Source organism: Octopus sinensis, linkage group LG16 (assembly GCF_006345805.1).
Source record: "Octopus sinensis linkage group LG16, ASM634580v1, whole genome shotgun sequence".
Taxonomy (NCBI): domain Eukaryota; kingdom Metazoa; phylum Mollusca; class Cephalopoda; order Octopoda; family Octopodidae; genus Octopus; species Octopus sinensis.
In genome coordinates, this window is record NC_043012.1 from 4455016 (window position 1) to 4473248 (window position 18233).

Genomic DNA, 18233 nt, shown 5'->3' on the forward strand with positions numbered 1-18233 from the left:
GCCTGATGGGAACTAACGTTGTCGATTCGGAAGGTGGAGAATATATGTTAAATAGTGTACTTGTGGTTGTTGAAGATAAAATATTGCAAACAACCATAGTGGGTTGGTTTACCCGTCAGTTCTAATATTTGTAAACAATACTGGATAAGCTAAAAACAAAATCGAAGCTATTGAACAATTGTCGAAATGACGAATCTAAATTCTTTTCAGGTATGTATCACTGAGATGTATATGAACAGGGTTTCTAGATGCTTGGAATGTCTGAACGCAAAATTCAGGATTGTTTTATCATTCGCATGTCAGAATAAGGCATTCGGCACGCTTTTGTTATTGATTAAGCAACGCATTTTACAAGCAACAAAGGTAATTATGGATCAATCAACTGTATACAACACAAAGCAGCTAAAGTGAATAGGTAATGCCAGTGCAAAACCATTCAATTTTCTTTTATGAACTCAACCGATGTCTAAATGCATATGAAAACAAAGTTTATCAACGATATAAAGGTCCCGCCCGCCAGAACTTGAACAGTTAGAAAACAACGTTGTTCTCTTTGTTTGGTTTGACAATGTCGAAAACAAAGATATATCGAAATCCGACATAATGAAATATCTCTCATCCAATAGCATGAACTTCTTTGATAAAAAAATCACTCAATGCTTTTTTCAAATCCATAACTATCTATTGTACCCGACGATTTTAAATGCATAATGGATGCCATGAAATCACGCCATTTTAGTGAATATATGCATGACGGAAAAATGACGGAAACGAATCTCAACTTTGCAATGTAGATTTCTGGCAATCTCGCACACACACAGATGCGCGCACACATATACAAGCACACACACACGCATGCACACGTATATGCATGTATAAATATATATATTTCTCTGTGTGAGTGTGTGTGTGCGCGCGCGAGCGAAATTCTCTCTCTCTCTCTCTCTCTCTCTCTCTCTCTATATATATATATATATATATATAAATGTCGGTGCCCCAGTATGGCCACAGCTCATTAGCTGAAACTGGAAAATCAAAAAAATAAAAAAATATATATAATCATCGTTTAACAGCCGTATTTCATGCCGGCATGAATTCAGCCATTGAAGTATTGATATTACATTTATTCTTTCATTACGATCGTTTCAACAACATATGCTTCAGACACATTATGAATATGAATAATGATTATGTAATATTACAACATATATGTGACTTATGAGTTTTGTATGATAAAGTGACCATATAACACCTATGATATGCTGAAATATTACATAATCATTTTTCCTGTTCATGATATTGTTTCAACCGTGTATTAATGAAACGATCGTAAAGAGGGAGTAAATGTAAAACTAACATCTCCATTTTGTCCAATGCTTTAAGGAGTCTGTCAATGAATGATAAAACACAACACAAAAATACTAAGAAAAATAAACAACAAACAATATCCCTTATTTTTTAAGGATTTTCCTGTTTTTATTTGAAATGTTTAGATAAACATCAGATTGCATTTTTTTTATTAGTGTTCCTTTTAAGAAATTTAAGTCTTTCATAAAAAAAAAAATGTTAATTCTTTTATAACTTCGGATGTTTCTCGATGATTGTCTGACACAACTTTCATTACAATTCCATGCAATTCTTCTTTCAGAACAAAACCTCATCTTCTATTTGGTCATGGTCATGGTCGTAGTAGTAGTTGTCCATTTGGTCGTCGTCGTAGTAGTAGTAGTAATAGTAGTAGTGGTGGTAATTGAGGTGTGGTGATAATTTCTTGCAATTCCTTTGATTTAGAAGAGGATAAAACATAGAAAGTATAAGGCTGACATCCTCGTGTATTTCTTTGAATCCTGATTGGCTGGAACAGAGAATAAATCTGCTGTTGTAATAAAATACAAGATGCAATTAAAAAAAATAATATTTTGAACATATGAATAGTCTTAGAACTTAATACAGATAATTCTCTCCCCGCCCCTCTCTTTCTCCATATACACATACATAAACGCATACAGATAGATAGATAGATAGATAGATAGATAGATAGATAGATAGATAGATAGATAGATAGATAGATACATGTATATATATGTATGTATATATATTTAATTAGTCAATTTAGGGTAGCAAAAAAATTCAATAGAAATCTATCGCTACCAGCGGCCTGGTGGAAAAGAGAAAATAGTCATCGACTAAATATATAAATATAACAATTTAGGAGTGACCCTAACAGGTCATTCGTCCACCAGAAAGAGCAGCCATAACTCACACCGCCAAGTAGTAGTAATTCAGAAATTAGGTGAAAATTTAAAAACATTTACCCTAATTCATCTTTTAGACGTTGCAACGTTTCTGTGTCATTAATGATTAAATTAGCTTAATTAAATTAAATTAAGCCAATCTACCATAGGTTACACTTCATCAGTAAAAAACCTGGGAGAGACAAATATACACGAGGCGTCTGTATCGATGCCTACGGAATATCTGTCTTAAAATTTTCAAGACTGACGTATTCGCGCCAAACTTATCAGCAGTAAATATAAACTGCCGATTCAAGGACGAATGACCTGTTAGGGTCACTCCTAAATTGTTATATTTATATATTTAGTCGATGACTATTTTCTCTTTTCCACCAGGCCGCTGGTAGCGATAGATTCTATGAATTTTTTTGCTACCCTAAATTGACTAATTGATAATTTTCTGAATAATTCTGAGATTGAATCGGCAGTTTATATTTACTGCTGATAAGTTTGGCGCGAATACGTCAGTCTTGAAAATTTTAAGACAGATATTCCGTAGGCATCGATACAGACGCCTCGTGTATATTTGTCTCTCCCAGGTTTTTTACTGATGAAGTGTAACCTATGGTAGATTGGCTTAATTTAATTTAATTAAGCTAATTTAATCATTAATGACACAGAAACGTTGCAACGTCTAAAAGATGAATTAGGGTAAATGTTTTTAAATTTTCACCTAATTTCTGAATTACTACTACTTGGCGGTGTGAGTTATGGCTGCTCTTTCTGGTGGACGAATGACCTGTTAGGGTCACTCCTAAATTGTTATATTTATATATTTAGTCGATGACTATTTTCTCTTTTCCACCAGGCCGCTGGTAGCGATAGATTTCTATTGAATTTTTTTGCTACCCTAAATTGACTAATTGATAATTTTCTGAATATTCTGAGATTGAATCGGCAGTTTATATTTACTGCTGATAAGTTTGGCGCGAATACGTCAGTCTTGAAAATTTTAAGACAGATATTCCGTAGGCATCGATACAGACGCCTCGTGTATATTTGTCTCTCCAGGTTTTTTACTGATGAGTGTAACCTATGGTAGATTGGCTTAATTTAATTTAATTAAGCTAATTTAATCATTAATGACACAGAAACGTTGCAACGTCTAAAAGATGAATTAGGGTAAATGTTTTTAAATTTTCACCTAATTTCTGAATTACTACTACTTGGCGGTGTGAGTTATGGCTGCTCTTTCTGGTGGACGAATGACCTGTTAGGGTCACTCCTAAATTGTTATATGTATGTATATATATATATATATATATAATATTGTATATATATATATATGTATATGTATATATATATGTGTATATATAATATTTATATATGTATATATATATATAATATATGATATATATAACATATATATATATGTATATAATATATATAATATATGATATATATTTATATATATGTATATAATATATATAATATATGATATATATATATAATATATATATATATATTTATACATACATACATACATACATACATACATACATACATACATACATACATACATACATACATACATATATATACAACCAAGTGAACTACGTTGCGTAGAAACAATTGTAGAGATTACAAATAAATGTTCCTTTGTACTCTTTCTTGTTGACTCCAGCTTATTCAATTATCCATTCACACACTACAGAAACTCCAACGCAAATCTGGCAATACGCCTGGGAACAGGGTAAGTCGATTATATCGACCCCAGTCAGTGTTCAACTGATACCTACTGACCCATATTGGAATACGGGATTCAAGCCTCTTCTCCTTATCTCCTCAAAGACATACAGCATCTCGAAAGAGTCTAGAAGCTGGCTACCCGCATGGTTCATGGTCTCAAAAATTTGTCCTATGAAGAAAGGCTGAGGACGCTCGACCTTTATTCTCTAGAAAAACGCCGCCGCCGTGGTGATCTCATTCTCGCCCACAGCATCATAAGCGGAAAGTGTAACCTCTTGAAAGAGCTGTTCTTCACTCCTGCTCCAGAGCGTCGGCTGCGGGGTCATTCCGAAAAGCTATACCTGCGACGATTTCATCTCAATCGAAGGAGAGGAGCTTTCTCCGTCCGGGTTGCGGATCCGTGGAACAAGCTGCCAGACGAGATGGTGAAGATGCCGACGACCGCTTTGTTCAAAGCCTCCCTTGACCTCAAGTGGCCGAACTCTTTACATGAACACCACCCTGTACTTAACTCCATGTCCCCCTACATGGCCTTGCTATTTGCTTTTGAGCCAAATTAACTAACTAACTAACTAACTAACTAACTAACTAACACTGGGTGAAATCTGAAAGTGGACGTGTTTTGCACTGTACTCTACTACGTACTTAACAGAATATAATCTAACTACACATACACACACACACATAAACATATATACACACACACACATACACATACTTAAATAGCCAGTACAATCAGACTCTAATAAAAATGATAGTCACTTTATGAGAAACCATCTGTTATTCTGTTGGAAAAGGAAATCTAAGACAGAAAGATATATGATACATGCATTGATGTTTACATGTAGACCATACAATATATATATATATATATATTATATATATATATATATATATATATATATATCCATAACATACAACATATCTATATATCTATACTGTAATTATATGAAATTGTTACCACAGAAGATTTCAATTATTCCTCCTGATAGCTCTTATTCGGAATGGTTTTGGTTTATGTAGTAGAAGGTATTCTAATTCACCCTCCATGTGAAACGGCATTTTATTGTCTGCTGGTCGAATATTCATGCGATGTAGGATATGTGTGAAATAGAGAAAGAGATTAAGAGTTGCCAGTGATTCTCCGGGGCATTCTCGAACACCAATGCCGAATGGTAAGAAGCAGTCTGGAATGGATATGGTTTTCTCATCTTTCAGGAATCTGAAAATATACGTTATGACTATATTTAAAAAGATAAATGCATTAATTTAAAAAAGAAAACACTAAAATTTCGAAGGGTTTTTCAGACGAATGGAAGGGTGGTGGGTAGAAACAAGGATTATGGGTAATTGAAGAAGGAATCAGACCAGAGACTTGATTCAAATGCTTGCAGCAGAATGGAGTTTGCTAAAGGTAACCAAGAGCCAGGTAATGGTGTTAAACCACATGACAGATTAATGCTATTAGTTAAATAATTACTACAGTCATGGAGTGAGAAAAATGGAATAAATTTCTTCATAACTCGAGGACTTTGTTGGATGAAAAAAAGATTGCAAGAAAATACGAGTAATATTGTCGAGGTTCATAAAGAAGCTAGAAGAGCATTATGGGAACATACACCATGAACAATGGTTGCCCACCGATGGATTCTGAGGCTGCGGCTGGGAAGGAGGGACTCCCGGATAAGTTGGAGGAACCCCATCCTCCCGTCGAGAAGAGAAAAAAAAGAAGAAGAGAAAAAAATGGGACATTACTGGCAGTTGACGATCAACTGCCAGCATGCTCCGAAACTCTGTCGGTGGGAAGTGTACCACCGACAGAGGGAGCAGTGGCCCCTCCCAGAAGGAGGATAGATAAGTTTGTCATACTCTTTCGGAAGGGAGGGGCGATAGAAAGCTTCCTAAGGAAGCGAGAAGGTTGGACGGAGGAGCCCTTAGCCTGGACTGAAAACCCGAATTGTCCTTCGCAGGTGACTGCGAAGGTCATATCGGAGGTTAACATGTCCAGGGTGTTGGGCTTCTTTACGAAGGACTTGTTTATAGTCGATTTTTGGGACCCCGACCGGGATCCGGAGCAGTACCTATGGGCAGCTCACAGCCTGGTCGGGGGCGAAGAAGAATAGGCTTAGCACCGAAATATGTAAACTTATATTTGTAGATTAATATTGTTGTGATTTTTGTAAGAGATTCACTGCCTCATGTAATGATTTGTTAAAGAACAATGTTATAGAGAAGCAGAGGGTCGGCGGGCGCTTTCTGTCTTCTCCCATCCTTATCATTCTCGTATCATTATCATTCATTTCATTAATGTCTTGTTCAGCCCGCAAAGCTACCTAATCGATGTACTGTCTAGATGACAAATATAATGAAATAAAGTAGCTTGCTTGCCAACCACATGGTTCCGGGTTCAGTCCCACTGCGTGGCACCTTGGGCAAGTGTCTTCTACTATAGTCTCGGGCCGACCAAAACCTTGTTAGTGGATTTGGTAGACGGAAACTAAAAGAAGCCCGTCGTATATATGTATATATATGTATGTGTGTGTGTGTATATATGTTTATGTGTCTCTGCTTGTCCCTCCAACATCGTTTGACAACCGATGCTAGTGTGTCTACGTCCCCGTAACGTAGCAGTTCGGCAAAAGAGACCGATAGAATAAGTACTAGGCTTACAAAGAATAAGTCCTGGGGTCGATTTGCTCGAGTAAAGGCGGTGCTCCAGCATGGCCGTAATCAGATGACTGAAACAAGTAAAAGAATAAAAAGAATATAGAATTGAGTTATACCTTGTTGGGTCGAATTTTTTGGGGTTTTTCCAGTATCTTGTATCATAGTGAAGACTCCAAACATTGCAGAGGATCCAGGTGTCTTTGGGAATATCATAACCTATTGAAAGGGATTTGTAATCATATAAAGATATATGAATTGTGATATCCTTATAAGGAAACATCATTGTAAATTTATTACATGATAAAATTAAGTCAGACCATCTACGTCTATTTTGGTCTCAAATTTATATTGGTCTCAAATTAAGTCAGACCGTCTGTGTCTATATTGGTCTCAAATTTTGGCATAAGGCCAGCAATTTAGGGGAATGGGGTAAGTCGATTATATCGACCCCAGTCAGTGTTCAACTGATACCTAATTTATTAACCCCGAAAGGATGAAAGGCTAAGTCAACTTCGGCAGAATTTGAACTCAGAACGTAAAGACGGACGAAATGCCGCTGAAAAATTTCGCTCGGCGTACGAACGATTGTGCCAGTTCGCCACCTTATCGTGTGTCTATAGTGTTAAGAAATATATGAATACTTCTCATTTGAGAGCGGGATACTAGAGAGGAACCTCAGAAGCTGAGTAAAATAATATCTCTTATGGCTTCAAAAGAAATGAATATAAGCGAGTCATGCAAGTATTTCATTCCTAACTTTATATCTTAAGGGGCTCTTGCCACGAAATAGTGCTATTTTTAATTGAAATATAGACAAGCTTTGAGTAAAGATCAAATCCTTTACTGAAATGGTGAGGATAATGGTGATAATAACAATAACAATAAAAACAACATCGATAATAATGAATTGACCGCTAAAAAAGTGTTTGACAGTTTTTTTCCATAGCTGGCTTGAGAAATGCTTGGAAATACACAAATCTTTCCAGTTATTGGTAATGTTCTGTCAATAGCACAAAGCACTGGGAAACAACTCTGATATTGAATTCAAAGGCAGGCACTATGAATGCTGTTGACAGTCAAGTACTGGGGTGGATGCATTTGACTTGCTCTCCAACACCCCTCAAAATTGCTGGCCTTATTATTATTATTATTATTATTATTATTATTATTATTATTATTATTATTATTATCATCATCATCATCATCATCATCATCATTATAATTTTTATTATTATTATTATTATTATTATTATTATTATTATTATTATTCAGTAGTTTTATTTTTATAGCGTGCTTTCACTTCACTACCGAGCGCAGCTCTGTGTGCCTTGGGTATGTGCTGTGATTTGTTGTGATGCTCTGATGGTTATTGTATGGAAAGTGTTCTGCGTAGGATGTGTGCAGTGCCTAGTAGTGCAATTTTCTGTATGTTATATGTGTTTGTAAGTCCTGGTGTTTTTGTTATGAATATTTTTTGTCTGAATATTTTTTTATCATGCCTAATGCACCTACTATGATAGGAATTGTTTCTGTTTTTAGATTCCACATTCTGGTTACCTCTATCGATTATATTATTATTATTATTATTATTATTATTATTAAGGTGGCGAGCTGGTAGAATCGTTAGCACCCCGGAAGAAATACTTAGCTGTATTTCGCCTGTTGCTACGTCCTGAGTTCAAATTCCTCCGTGGTCGACTTTGCCTTTATCCTTTCGGGGTTCGATAAATTAAGTACCAGTTACACACTGGGGTCGTTGTAATCGACTAGTCCCGTCCCCCAAAATTTCAGGCCCTGTGCCTATAGTAGAAAGGATCATCATCACCATTATTATTATTATCATTATCATTATTATTATTATTATTATTATTATCTTACCTTGCAATACTGTATTTTTAACTGCTTGATGTGGGTAGAGAAATGGCATTACTGAGGCCATTCTGTGAGCTTCACATATGGTAGCAAGTGTATAAGGCAACTTAGGCTGCTCGGCAAGACTTGGGTTGTTTTCTCTTCCAACGACTTTATCTAATTCCTCCTGCACTTGTGACTGTATACTGGGGTACATTGCCATGTACCCAAGAAGCCATGTCAAACAAACAGCAGTCGATTCAAACCCACTGCCTGAAATCTCCAGTAGAATATTCTCCATGTCAGAACTAGCAAACAAACCTTTGTCATCACCGTTTTCGACATAGACAAGTAGCTGGTCAGTCAAATCCCTCAGAACACAAGGATTAAAAGTATCTTTGTGGAAGTTGATGAGTTTCCTTTGGTATTCGTGCTGGAGACGCATTCTCTCTTTGATTTGCTTGAAGCGTAAGTTTTCCAAGAAAGATGGCAAAGGGAAAATATCGGGAAATGTCTGTTTCAGACATTTTGCTCGAAGAGTGAGCGACTTGAGAATCTCTTGGAAATTGGTGTCTTTCTCATCGTTGCGGTGCCACTGGCTGAATATTATGGACAGGGTAACATTTAGAAATGAAGGATAAAGAAGATTGAAAGGATTAAAGGGAGCCTTTTCTCTTATGAATTTCTGTAAGACATCCTGAACTTCACTGCCAATCTTCATCTCCGTATCATATTCCAGACAATATGTGCCATCGACCATACAGTCTTGCAAGAAATCACGCTTTTGTTCCAGTTTATCATCATAATCAGCCGTTATGAAACCTAAACAAGAAAAACAAAAATTATTTATACATTATTATTATTATTATTATTATTATTATTATTATTATTATTAAAAGAAATAACAGAATCGTTAGCATGCTGGGCGAAATGCTTAGCGGAATTTCGTCCGTCGCCACATTCTGAGTTCAAATTCCGCCGATGTTTGACTTTGCTTTTCATCCTTTCGGGGCCAATAAATTAAGTGCCAGTGAAGTTGTTTGTTCCTTCTCGAGCCACGCCTAGCTCACAAGGGCTGGTTTCCCAGTTTCCTTGGCGTTTAGGTTCCCCACCTGGACGGGACGCCGGTCCGTTGCAGATGAGCTGCAAGATGCAGGAGGAAAGAGTGAGAGAATGTTGTGGCGAAAGAGTCAGCAGAAGTTCGCCATTACCTTCTGCCGGAGCCGCGTGGAGCTTAGGTGTTTCGTTCATAAACACACACATCGCCCGGTCTGAGATTTGAACCCGCGATCCCTCGACCGCGAGTCCGCTGCTCTAACCACTAGGCCATGTGCCTCCACTCCAGTCAAGTACTTCCCTCAAATTTTAGGCTTTGTGCCTAAAATAGAAAGGATTCTTCTTCTTCTTCTTCTTCTTCTTCTTCTTCTTCTCTTCTTCTTCTTCTTCTTCTTCTTCTTCTTCTTTTTTCTCTTCTTCTATTCTCTTTCTTTTCTTCTTCTCTTCTTCTTCTTCTTCTTCTTCTTCTTAAGGTAGCCTGCTGGTACAATTGTTAGCATACCAGACAAAATGCTTAGTGGGATTTTGTCTGTCTTTACATTCTGGGTTCAAGTTTCACCAATGTCAGCTTTGCCTTTCATCCTTTTGAGGTGGCCAATGTGTTTATCGTATCGGTCATCATCTATCGCCTAACCATAATTCCTTGTCTGGATTCGTGGTTGAGCAAGTTGGAAAGACAGATCTTCCGCTTCTTGTGGAAGGGCTCGACTCCACTTGTGAGACGTTCTATTTGCTGTCAAAAACCATTAAAGGGTGGATTAGGGATGCCTTGGCTGTTGATGTGCAAATATGCGCTGAGGTTGAAGCATCTTTGGATCCTCCTGGATGGCGAACGGATGTGGTCTTCGTTGGCGAAACGCATGTTTCTCAGGTTCACTAGTTTCGGTGGATGGGAAAACTGGTTTCATCGAAGATCAAAGTTGGGTACTTGGTACACGGAGTGTCGTAAGGCTCTCCCGCTTTTCCGTCGCTCGCGGTTTTGGTACATCTTTTTATAGTCGGTTGGTAGATTCTAGATGTGACGATACCCTAAGGGAGATCCTGGGTCTCGACGATAATCAACTGGACAGTCTGTTCCAACGGAAATTCGGGCCGAAGACACTGGATAACTTCAAAAAGTCTCTGGCTTGGTAATGTTACCGAGGAGCCTTACCCGTTCGGGATAAGCTTACTAGACACGGTTATCCCGGTCCATCGGCCTTTCCAAGATGCGAGCAGGAGAGGGAAACCGTCCTGTATGCTATTGTCCAGTGTCCGGATGTGTCAGAATTGTGGGCTTATGTAGAACACCTGTTGTCCGATACAAGAAGAGTACAGCCGTCGTTTGAGTCAATTCTAAAAATTGACCCACCTGCTTTCCTAACGAAAGAAGGCAAGAATTGTTTCTCGTGGTAGTAGCAATTGCGAGAGAGGTGATATGGAAGTCGCGAATGAAATGATTGGTGACAGGTAATTTCATCTCTAGTCCCGAGTTGGTGAGATATTTCGCTTGTCACCTGAAAAGGAAAGTGGGGCTAGAGAGGAGATGCCTGTCGGAAAAATGTTCAAGGACAGATGGATGTGTGTGGCACGAGTGTTGAGTGTGAATATGCCATGGGCCTTATTACGAGTATCGGTGGTGGAACGGGGCTCGTGGAGTCGGAGCAAAAACCCTTTTTCACCACCTCATTTGTTTTGTCTTTTCGTTCGTCCATGCAAAACACTTGGAACTTCAGAAGGGCCTGCACATAACCATCTATCATTTCTTCTCTTAACTTTTTGATCTTCGTTTGAGTAAAACCCAATAAAATCGTCTTCTGCTGGATTTTTCAGTTTAAGAGCCCTTTAGAGATGATGTAGTTATTTTCTTTTTTTTTTGACAAATTGATCTTTCCTCATCATATAAGACTTATATCTGATGTCTTCGTGGACAGCATTTCTGACTGTTCCTTCTGACACATGGAGATCTTTTGCAATTGACCTCATCGACTTTCTGGGATTGTAATCAATGGTCTGTTGAACTTGCTGGATACATTCAGGTGTTCTGATCAATTCAGAGCATCAAGAATGCTTTTTATGCTTTGATACTAGTGATACGTTTCCATCTTCGGTTGTTAGCCCCTTACAAACTTTGTAGACGAAATATCTGGCAGCATTTAAAAATCAAGATATTTCTAAATCGCTATGCTCAGCCTTCATAACCACAATAACTAGATGCCTCTTCATTTCTTGAGTAAGCTAAGAGTCTGCCATTATTATTTTCTGAAACAAAGATCATACAGAGTTAACAAAAAATGCAGCAATGACCCAAAAATGGTATGTCCTGAAATACGTTACGCACCCTGGAGATTGCTCCGAAACGTATTTGAATGCTCGAAAAGACGCTTCTTCACATTCCGACTAATTTGAATGCTCTCGACGGACATTTTAATTTGAATGATGTAGACGCAAAATTTTTTGACCGAAGTGCGAAACTGAATGATCGACAAACGAATTTGAATGACTAACGTCATGGCGCTAATTTTTTTCGCGACTTTGACCCGATTATCAAATTGAATGACAAACGTACGAAAATGACCGCAAAACCTATATTCTTCTTCTTCTTCTTCTTCTTCTTCTTCTTCTTAGTAGTAGTAGTAGTAGTAGTAGTAGTAGTAGTAGTAGCAGAATGTGTATGCGTGTGCTGCCTTTTGGGTGGTGACACTTCCACAGGAATTTGAATCCCTCCAAGATCAGTGCTCCACACCCGGTATGCCGCGGCACATTTGTGTGTCACGAAACGATGCTAGGTGTGCCGCAGTGTAACCTGAATAAATGTTTTTCCCTCCCCCTATACTTTTAGTTGTATTTTTAGTTCAGGTGTGCCGCCGAATTTTGAAAAGAATATAAGTGTGCCGCAAGTGAAAAAAGGTCGCAGAGCACTTTTCTAGATTGATAGTGGAGATGGGGCCCATGGTAACAGCTTCAGTTATAGTATTCATATCTTTGTTGATCTTTGCTGAGTTATGGTTGTTGTTGTTGTTGGTATTGATGGTTATAGAAATCGTGATGTTATGTAGCAACAACAAAGCGCCTTTGTTATGGCTGATCAATATCACAAACTTCATCGCCATCAACTTGAAATCATTGATATCGTCGATATCAGGTGTTCTAGTATCGGCGTTTAGGTTGGTAGTGGTGATTGGAGAAAACAATGTGGTTGCGGCTGCTGCCGTCGTCAAGCATCAAGTAGACCTATGATCGTAGGCATTTTATTTTTGACCACAGGCATTTTATTCTTAGGTGCAGGAATGGCTGCGTGGTTAAGAAGCTTGCTTTTGGGTCCAATACTACTGTGAAGCATCTTGGGCAGTTGTCTTCTACTGTATCCCTGGGCCAACCAATACCTTGTGAGCGAATTTGGTTGACAGAAGCTGTGTGGAAGCCTATTGTGAATATCTATCTATCTATCTATCTATCTATCTATCTATCTATCTATCTATCTATCTATCTATCTATCTATCTATCTAAAGGATAAAAACCCTTTTTGGTTATGAATGGCCATGGGATTGCACCTAGAAAGTTACCTTCCGAGGCACAAGTCTAAGCAAGGTTGTTTATGGAAGACCAGAAGTCGCTCATGCATAACAGCCTCTCCACACCACTAATACTATCCAAGGGAAAGGCAAATACCAATACAGCTTGGCACCAGTGACATCGTAACGCATTTCTACAAGCGAGTGAATTGGAACAACGTGAAATAAAGTGTCTTGCTCAAGAACACAACACACAGCTCGGTCTGGGAATCGAACTCACAACCTCATGATTATGAGCCCAAACTGTCTAACTACTGAGCCTTATATATAAAAGAAAATATCCTACCTATTTGAAGACTATGGAAATATTTACAAAACATTTCATTTAATCTTTTCTTCCATTTAATTGTTTTTCCTGTTTTACTCCTAGTTGAAAAAGTCGAAAAGACTGAAACCGGTACAAAATTTATTTCTTGATAGAATTACTTTTGCATTTTCCTTTTATATATATATGCACTCCGTCGGTTACGACGACGAGGGCTCCAGTTGATCTGATCAACAGAACAGTCTGCTCGTGAAATTAACGTGCAAGTGGCTGAACACTCCGCAGACATGTGTACCCTTAACGTAGTTCTCAAGGAGATTCAGCGTGATACAGAGTGTGACAAGGCTGTCCCTTTGAAATACAGGTACAACAGAAACAGGAAGAAAGAGTGAGAGAAAGTTGTGGTGAAAGAATACAGGAGGGTTCGTCACCATCCTCTGCCGGAGCCTCGTGTTATCGCTCAATAAACACTGACAACGCCCAGTCTGGAAATCGAAACAGCGATCCTACAACCGCGAGTCCGCTGCCCTAACCACTGGGCCATTGCACCTCAACACACACACACATATATATAGCTAACCAATATATATATATATGTTGCTTAGCTACCTAGGTCAACACTTCTCTTTCTCTCTGTCTATAAATATACATACATATATAGGTACAGGTGTAGATGTATGGTATTAAGAAATTATTGATATTAGTCATTACTCATTTTGCCCCAGTTTAGACGCTTTTGTTTGAAACTTGAAAATTAGCAAATTAGACATTAGTGTGGGAAAAATTCACTTGGAATCCAACAGAGGAAAGAATATTGATTGTTAAACACCAAAAATTATCTAGATATCTTATTAGTAACCTCAATTACAATTGGGTCAATGCTGAGGAAAAATTGCTTGAAAAATCAGTCACCTGACTGTTTTGGACTCTCTCAGCTTCAACAACAACAACAACAGCAATAACAACAAAAACAACAACTATACTGACCAATTTATATTCCTAAAGATTATTCAACAGTATAAAATGATCATGCAATACTTGTAATGTAATGATATCAAACAAATAGGGAGAAAATAACGGGAAATCAGAAATTACTAATTTTGCCCCACCACCCTTATGTTTGTGTGTGTATGTCTTTGTGTCTGTGTTTGTTCCCCCTCCTCCGCGTCATAAACGGTGTTAGTGTATTTAAGTGCCTGTAACTTAGTGGTTCGGCAAAAGAGACCGATAGAATAAGTATCAGGTTTAAAAAAAAACTAAGTATTGGGGTGGATTAATTCGACTAAGAATTCTTCAAAGCGGTGCCGCAGTCTAATGACTGAAACAAGTAAAAGATGAAAGAAATATGCGCCCCTCCCTCTACACTTATCAATCTATCTTTTTCCTACCCTTTATCAAAAAAAATTGACTGTGTTCAGACCTGGGTAGCGACAGACCTATACAAGTGTGTCACTGCTCATAACTTTCAGAAAAATTGATATTAAAGAAAAAATTCAGTAAATACTTTCTGACGGGGTAGATTGCAATTATATTGGAATTTAAATGTAAAAGAAGCCTTAACTCCACCAGTTATTGGTGGTTGAACACAAATAGATACTGGCGTACATCACTCTGTTTTTTAGATAAATTTTTAGATAAATGTGATGTCCGTCAGTACGTATGTGTACACATCCACCGTCTTTTTTTTTTCATTTTAAATTCCGATATAATCGTAATTTACACCATTTGAAATGCATTTGTAGAAATTTTCATTAAAATATATCCATTTCTCTGAAAGCTATGAGGAAGCAACGTCGACTCGTGTGAACTATCCGAAACTTCTCCCCACAACCCCCACCAAAATTATTCACAATAAATTCCTATATTATCGGAATCTATACGATCATAAAGGAATTTCAACCGTGTTTCGGGGTTTGCTACCACAACAGCTCCTTTATAGGATCCAGTTAGTTCAAGACATCATCAGGAGGAACGACGTCCGGTTTCGGCCCCTACTCCTCTACCGTTTTGACGTGGCGGGACCCCCACCCCCTTTCGGAGTTGTCTTCAGCTCTGTTGTTGGGTGCATAGATTCCGATATTATCGGAATCTATACAATCTGAAAGGTATTTGCAAAAAAAAAAAAATAATAATATCATTAAAAAATATCTATTTTTCTGAAAGTTATGACTAAACAAAGTCGTAGGGGTATGTGTACGCATCCCGGGATAAACTCCGCCACGCCATATCTAAAAAATGCTCAGAGCATGTTCTATGTGATGCCAGTATCCTACGCTTCCATCAGAAGTGAAGATTCCGCCACCATATCTAGGATTATCGACATCCAATATGTCCTTACTTTCCTCTAGATACTAGGATGTTTATTTGAAGGAAATTCAGTGGCTATTTTCTAGCAAATACAACAATGTAGTAGTTGTTAATGTCGATATCGGTGTTAATGAATATTAGAGCATTTCTTACCTTCATTCTTATCTCCAGACTTGTAGAGAGAACGCAAGACCGGACAGCTCGGTCTGTTGGCAAATGCGTCACCATTATAATGAAGACACTCCAAGATACTGTCCAAAGAACACAAGACGACAATGTTTTTGCGAGAAATTGTGACGCTGTAAATGTCACCATATTTATTTTTCAAGTTAGTCAACTGAAGATGCGCCTTGTTCAGTTGGATATTTCCGATCAGCGGCCAGTTAAACGGTCCCGGTGGATAGTTGTCATCTTTTCTCCTCCATAGTATGAAGAGCGTCACTGCAAGGATGATGACCATGGAAAACCACAAGCTCATTTCGACATTCTCCCATGTTGTGTCGGTAATCCTTAAGAAAGTCAGGGAATTATCATCTGTCGCAGACATGGTTCCTTGCTTGTTGTAGATTAGATTCCAGTCGAATGATGACGGATAAAGGTTTTGTTTTTATGAGAAGAACAGGTGTTAGACGAAAAACCCTTTATGTAATCCAGGGCTAAATGGAATGGTAAAAACTTGAAATCGTTCATTTTCTCATTTTCTGTCGGGAAGAAATAAAAAGACACGATTAAAAAAGAAAATATATAAATATAAAAATAAAAATGTTAAAATATACACTTGCAGCGCAGGAGATACATTGAAGCCATCCGAGAACACTTAGAAACTGCTGTTTACTACTTGATGGAATGTGCTAGCGACAGGTTGCAGATAGTGGGAGAGAAATTTTTGACACAATATAATAAATATTTAAGCGGAGTTAACAGTTTCTGTGTGTTTTTGAATGGCTAATACGAATGTTCCACGCAGTAATTGCTTCACTTTCACCACACCATCGCTCATTAAATCACTTGTCAGACAAGTATATCTCCAAAATGTTAAAATAGTAAATCGATAAAAGTCTGTACCGATGGTAGTTTTCAAACCTAAAACAGCAACAAAAGTTTCCATAAGCTTCAATAACTCCCAAATCTGAACCATTGATTGATGCCAGCCCTACACCATATGTTGTTGTTAAACGTAAACTAACAAGACACAGCAAGCCATTGCCAGCTGCCAAATTTCAACTTTACAACAAAACTCGTATCAAACCTATGAGAGTGCCTCCATGTAGTTGCTCGATCTGCTATATCTAGCCACCAAATCTCCCTTAGATACACTGACAAAAAAAACACAAAAAAAACCTTTGATCATCAACATGTACGTCCAGGGACGACCAAGGGATAAACAACACAAACATTAAAAGGTCTATATGTAGAAGGATATTTAATGTTTGAATAAGAAAAAAATGACAGGTGGTTTATATTTAGAAGATCATAACAATACTAGATAAAGGTTAAGTTAAAACTAAACGGCAACAACTATAATATCAGCAAACCACTTATGAGTCAAATATATATATATATATATATATATATATATGTGTGTGTGTGTGTGTGTATGTGTGTGTGTAATTTAAAGGAGTGGTACAGGTAATATGTTAGCTACATATGTTTCTTAACTAACTGAAGCCTATTATATAAGTATTACGCAACAAACTTTTCACTTTTTAAAAAACCCGAACGATGCAAATTATAATAAATAATACAAGTCGATTCAATTGTTTTTACTTTTATATTTCAATATTTTGGGACTAGAAGCCCTTTATCAAGAATTCGTCGAAGAAATGGTTTTGTGAGCAGATTTCTCAGTAGTGTTGGTTCCTAGTCCCGCATTATTGAAATACAAGGTAAAAACACAAACCACTGCCTTGTATTACACTTATAACTTTAAGGCGACGAGCTGGCTGAATCGCTACCACGCTAGACAATATGATTAGTGACATTTTTTCCGTCTTAACGTTCAGAGTTCAAATTCCGTCGTGGTCAGCTTTGCTTTTCATCCCTTCGGGGTCGATTAAATAAGTACCAGAGAAGCACTGGTGTCGATGTAATCGACTATCTCCCAACCCAAAATTTCAGGCCTTGTGTATATTATAGAAATTATTATTTCTAATATCTTGCATTAGAAGTGGCTGTGTGGTAAGAAACTTGCTTCCCAACCATATTGTTCCGGGTTCAATCCCCCTGCGTGGCAAGTGTATTCTATTATAGCCTTGGGCCGGGTTTGGCTAGAGTTAGGAAACTGAAGCTGAAAGAAGCCAGCCGTATATATATATATATGTGTGTGTCTGTGTTTGTCCCCCCCACCATCGCTTGACAACCGACGTTGGTGTGTTTAAGTCCCCGAAGCTTAGCGGTTCAGCAAAAGAAACCGATAGAATAAGTACTAGGCTTACAAACAATTAGTCCTGGGGTCAATTTGTTCGACTAAAGGCGATGCTTCAGCATGGCCGCAGTCAAGTGACTGAAACAAGTAAAAGAATAAAAGAATGTGTAAACTTTTTAGAAATT

At 37.8% G+C, this 18233-nt stretch overlaps 1 protein-coding gene across 1 annotated transcript in view; it reads right to left on the reverse strand.

The window, feature by feature from the left end:
• Positions 1 to 1510: 1510 nt before the first annotated feature.
• LOC115220404 (cytochrome P450 1A4-like) overlaps positions 1511 to 18233 on the reverse strand; it is a 29485-nt gene continuing 12762 nt past the window's right edge. The window contains exons 2-6 of the mRNA XM_029790525.2: positions 15837 to 16384; positions 8529 to 9323; positions 6767 to 6866; positions 4945 to 5205; positions 1511 to 1855 (exon numbers count right to left, since the gene is read on the reverse strand). Of these exons, the coding sequence (XP_029646385.1) occupies positions 4956 to 5205; positions 6767 to 6866; positions 8529 to 9323; positions 15837 to 16230 (1539 nt within the window). The 5' untranslated portion in view covers positions 16231 to 16384 and the 3' untranslated portion in view covers positions 1511 to 1855; positions 4945 to 4955. The remainder of the gene's footprint in view (positions 1856 to 4944; positions 5206 to 6766; positions 6867 to 8528; positions 9324 to 15836; positions 16385 to 18233) is intronic.